The sequence below is a fragment of the Rhagoletis zephyria genome, unplaced genomic scaffold, assembly GCF_001687245.7.
Source record: "Rhagoletis zephyria isolate East Lansing unplaced genomic scaffold, Rhagoletis_zephyria_1.1 Rzeph_scaffold_17326, whole genome shotgun sequence".
Taxonomy (NCBI): Eukaryota; Metazoa; Arthropoda; class Insecta; order Diptera; family Tephritidae; genus Rhagoletis; species Rhagoletis zephyria.
This window is the reverse complement of record NW_016174387.1, coordinates 974-6,364: the sequence shown is the minus strand read 5'-3', so window position 1 is coordinate 6,364 and position 5,391 is coordinate 974. Positions and strand designations below refer to the sequence as shown.

The 5,391-nt window shown below is 35.1% G+C and overlaps 1 protein-coding gene across 1 annotated transcript; it reads right to left on the bottom strand.

Annotated features, from left to right (window-relative positions):
* Nucleotides 1-501: 501 nt before the first annotated feature.
* On the bottom strand, nt 502-3,981 carry LOC108379780 (uncharacterized). Its single transcript, XM_017636130.1, has 2 exons — nt 3,850-3,981; nt 502-1,066 (listed from the first exon to the last, which is right to left on the bottom strand). Exons 1-2 carry the CDS (start codon nt 3,896-3,898, stop codon nt 579-581), a joined length of 537 nt encoding a protein of 178 aa, XP_017491619.1. The 5' UTR covers nt 3,899-3,981; the 3' UTR covers nt 502-578.
* Between the last annotated feature and the right edge of the window lie 1,410 nt (nt 3,982-5,391).

Below are 5,391 nucleotides of genomic sequence, written 5' to 3'. Positions count from 1 at the left end.
CATTATATTAAATATGCAATAAAATTTACCTTCCTATTTGTCTTTATCTTCAGGCTTCTCTACCTTTTTTTAATCTTTGCCTTTATTCTTCTTCTACATACTTAACTTTCCTTTTTTTGTACGAATCTAAATCTATAGAAATCTTTTTCCTCAACTGTTGCTTAGCAAGTTTATTTAACTCAATGACAATAGTCAAGCATACATTTAGGAGGCATTTCCGCCTCATGTACGTGCATGAAATTCGGATTAGTGTCAATTTTGAAATGAATTTTTCGCTGTATTTCAAACTAATTCTAAATTTGAGTAATTTTCTGCAATTCATCTTTAAAATACCTTTCTAATGATATACCATATAATTTTGTATACCTTAGAAGTATAGATTAGCTGTAAAAGGAGTGTAAAGAAAACATGATTTTTTTATAAACTATATACATACTATGTATTATAAACAAAAAATATTTTTCATAGCACATATATTTACATTTATTCACACGTATTTCTTTTACTAAGTATACATATACAGACAAGTAAGTTTCCGTATGTACTCGTATTTGCTTAATTTTATTTTACAAACAAACTCATATCTGGTTGGTAAAAGTGTAGCATTGACGCAACTCACGCCATCTTGACCAATCGAAGCAACCCAAATATCCATCCTGCTTGACGAACGCTTTGCCATCGGGGCAATTCAATAGCACTGGTTCAGCGCCCTCACTTGTACAAAGATAGAATTTATTCGGATTACTAGAACAAGGCTGTGGTTGTTTGAGGTTCTCGCCGCTGCAAGCGCCCACTTCAACATCAGTAACACAATTCGGATCCATCAATGAGTTGGGTATGCAGCCGGTAACAGTTGCATTGCGCACGAAGAATGTATTATCTGGGCATGATTGTAAAATGGCCGTATTGTTATCCGGTAGACAGAAGTAAAATTTTGTGCCATCCTCAGCGCCCCAGACTTCATCTGTATATTTGCAGGCCACAGATTCGTCTGCTTCCGAGTCATCAAGCGGCACTATGGCGGCAGTTGTAAGTGCCAAAAGGCACATCAAAATTGCAAAAGCAGCTGAAACGAAAAAAATGCAAACAACAACCTTTTATTTTTCTCTTAATAAGTATATACATATATATTTTTTTTTGATAAATAGTTAAGAAAATAATAAAAGTATCGACCTCAGAATGTTTGGCCTGCACTTGCTGAGATACAGAACTTCGTAAAGAAGGGAGAAATTGCTGATGTTTCTTGGCCTCGGGCCACCCCGGAATCGGTTGTGAATAATCGTAACAAATAAGAAGAGAATTTTCACACGTATAACAAGCTGTAGCCAATAGCGAATGATTACTCGTTTCGAATCGAAAGAAAAAAATAGCAGCTGCTATCTTTCCAATAGAAATTAAATTGAAAAAGCAGACTCGCTATTTTATGTCGTAATCTCGTTATCAATTTTGGAATCGAGTTTCGTTCATTTTCCCAATAGAAGTGACAGACCTTAATAGACCTCGATATTCACAGATGGAACCATAATTGGCATTAAAACAGGATCTGCTGTCGAAAAATGTCTTTGACATAGGGGACAGTCAAGCTACTTTTAAGATTCTGGAGTCGGTAACACCAAATTTGATATGCATTCAGAAAGATATGCACGGAGTTCGCTAAGCCGACTGTTGAGCTTCTAACCAAAACACCAACATGGCACTGGATGGCTGCCAGGCTCGACGAGGAAGATATATGTATATAGATCGACAACACAGTCTGATAACGAATGCGTAAGTATAAAGTTTCCGCCAGCCCAAAAATGGGGTAAAACTGCCACAAAAGGTCACTTATGGTCATTTGGATTTTTTTTTGCGATATCACGAATTTCCAGTATTTTTTATTATTCAATAAATGACTATCAATCTAATTCTAAAAAAGTTGGAAAAAAAGCGAAGGTAGGCAAACTTTACACTTATGGATTAGCAATCAGAACAAAACAGTCTTTCTAAAACAGCTTTAATATTTGCCACACCAAAATCAGTCTAGTTGAGCTTTTGGAGATATAGTCTGTGTGTGCTCATACTTTCGACCACATTGAGCACAGATTTTTGATCGTCCCCTCTTAATGACGAGGAGAACAGGTGGTGCCCCCTTGACCGAGTCGCAAAAGCAACAAAGGTCTTTTGACTTGATTCTTTACATGTTCAGATCTCTTTTTAGTGCAGTTTTCAGTGTCCTGTGAGGCTGTCTATGGCACCCTATACCCAGTTTCTATTTATGCAGGCTAATAAGAAGTTTATATCTCTTCGGGTTTCATTCCTTCCTTCCTCCAATTAATTTTTTGGCTTGGCAAAATAAATTCTCGTATTCTATTACATCCTTTCAGATCTCTTTCCTAACCGTGTTGTGACCCCACTGCAGGGAAGGGTTCGAGGCCTTTGGAAGTTGAGGCTGCTGCTTGCCTTGCTAATCTGTCCACTACCTTAGTTTCTTGTAATTCCTTGTGGCGTAGTATCCAGATAAGCTGAATGCTATTGAATACAGCGATGGTATTTGGATCACCAATACACTCAAGGACTACAGATGATTTGATTTCAAAAGAAATGATTACCGTCTGACTTTCTCTGAAGATTGGAATTATATTAATACGAAAGTTTCTACGTAAGTTAATAAATATCTGCAAACAGACTAAGTGCGAAGTACATCACTTCCCCATAGGCATAGATAATTTTGTAGGGCGGCCTTAGACGCCTATTGCAATGCCTATAGGGGTTTTAGAGCCATCTGCATAGCGCTTGTCCGTGCATGTCTCTCCAAAATAGAGTCGTTCCAGGTTATTTGGCTACTGAGCTTTATTTTGAATTTCTTTACGAAAACGACCGCTTCATTGTATTTTAAGGGTCCTGATCTGATGGAGTGCATTAGAGAATACAATGCTAGCCAGAAAGCTATAGCAGGTACAAGCACCACCTCATTGAGAAAGGAGTTTAATTAAGTCAACTATTTTTAAAAATGTTTCTTTCAACACATCGACACCTGAGTGGAAGATCGACTTACTCGGAAGCCAGTTCGAAAAAATCCCATATCAGAAAACTTTTCAAGAACACCTTATTTCAGAATTTGGTTGAAGAACGCCCTATCTCAGAATTCTGTTCAAAAATGCCCTATCTCAGCACATTTTCAATGTATTTTCAACTGAGATAGAACGTTTTGAACCGAATTCTGAGAGAGTGTGTTTTTCAATAAAATTCTCAAAGTACTGCGATTTCGTACTGATAGCCGATATATGGTGATCTTCCATTCAGGTGTCGACATGATGTTGTAATAGTTTTACTATTTGGTTATTGTTACCAAATCTTGTGTTGAAAGAAATATACTTAGCCGGCTCTTTACTCAGGGCAGCTTAGCAGTACCCTCAGAAAATAATCAGCAAAATATATTTCTCTCAACACAAGATTTAGTAACTGTAATCAAATCGTGTAACTATAACCGAATTACGAGTTGAGAGGAACATGTTTAGTTGTTGTAACTTAACCCTTTTCGCAGTGTAACTGTGCGTTCGTAGTGGCATCAGAAAGCACCAATGCCAATGGTCCAAGTGAGGCACACCTTCAACTAACCAAAAAAAGCCCCTGCTTTTTGTGACAACAAACACTCGAATTGGAGGTAGAGCCTTGGTCCAACACTTATAAAATGCATGCGTGAATTTTCAATTTATCTCATAAATAGTTGAAGTCCTCTTCACTTTTTTAAATTTATATACATATATGTATATATTTTTAAAGCTATACCATTTTAATGCAGAGAATTTAGGTTTACGCTTTTATTTTTATATTCTAAATATTTTTTATATTTTTCTGAGTCCTTCACACCTTTATTCATATTGACACACGGTTGGAAAATACAACACCAACTGTTCATTTCGTTTATTTTTATATCAGAGTTATAGCGATGCTTTATTCACGCCACTCAAGTCCGTAGTAAACAAAAATTCCGCTTTAACTGATTTCATTAATTTTCTGTTTTGCCATTTTATTACCTCTTTGACGCTTCCGAAATGATAATTCATTTTACTTATCGTTCGTTGCGATTTCTTCCAGCTTTTAATTTTACTGTGTTATCTGTGATATTTGGTTTTTTTTTTTTATTTTTTTTTTTGTAGGAAACCAGAAGTCTTTTGCGTAAGGCTTACTCATATCGCATTCTTAGCAACGTTTAAGTATCTACATTAGTGTGGTCCGAAAACAGTAAAGTCAAAAAATATTTAGAGGTCGCTCAAAGCGCTCAAAGATTTCCATGTATTTTTATATGGGAAAAATAAAGTTTTTCATAGAAATAGTATAAAGTTCTTGAAAATCAATATTTTTTGATCCGTACCATTTTCTATACCATTTTTTAAAAACGACGATTTTTTATTGGTCGCCCTATTGCATTTTTCGGGGTTTTTGTGGGATTTTGGCGGACCTAGAAATTATAGTTGCGACGAAAAAATGGTGGTCTCCTGCGGACGAAGAGAGTTTTCTGGTAGAAAAATATTGATTTTTAACTATTCTATACCATTTCTACAAAAAGTTATTTTTTCCCCATTTAAAATATATGCGACCTCTAAATATATTTTGATTTCAAAATAAAAAAATAAGGGTATTTTTTCGGTATAGAATCCTAGGGGTAAGAGCATAAAAATTCCGACTTTACTTTTTCACACGCATTTTTGGACCACTCTAATCTACATACATGCATACATATCGTGGTTTAAAGTACAAAACTGCGTATCGTCGTTCTGCAAAACCGCTTAACTGACATTTGCTGCCAAAAATTGGATTTGCTCACACAAGCTCTTGGCTCAATCCTTATCCATTCGTCCTGAAATATACTAGCCAGAAATGCGAGTGCTTTATAAAAAAGAGAGCCATTTTGAAATATGAGTATTTTTACTCTCTAGGAAATAATTTTACTCGGTTTTGTATATTAAGAGACGATATTTATTAGTACGGTGACCAGATTTCTGTGGACAAAAAACGGGACATTTTTAATGCATCAAATCGGAGCATACAATTTTTATTATATACTTTATTATTATATATATTTACAGTTTTATTTAAAACAAAACAAAGAGAAACAAACTTGAAAATTTGCGCGTTTTCTTCCATGCAAAGTATTTGTTCGACAATTAAATTGTATATAGAAAATGAGCAACACCTTCCACAAACAAAAAAAAATACGAAAAACAACGGTTCTTAAATATTTGCATTTTGATTTGAATGGGCTACAAAACTGCACACTCTAAGAAATCTAACTCAACATTTTGAAGAAAGTTTGTCGAAGTTCGCTAATTTTTTAAAATGTTTGAAGTTTTGAACTGCATGGTCTTTGTTAAATACGCAGCTACACATTCCAAAATAATAAACATTAAA

Coding starts and splice junctions, on each gene's coding strand:
- LOC108379780 (XM_017636130.1), bottom strand. CDS start 3,898: ATGAACAGTTGGTGTTGTATTTTCCAACCGTGTGTCAATATGAATAAA. Junction 1,067..3,849: donor GTGTGTCAATATGAATAAAG/GTGTGAAGGACT, acceptor TTTTCGTTTCAG/CTGCTTTTGCAATTTTGATG.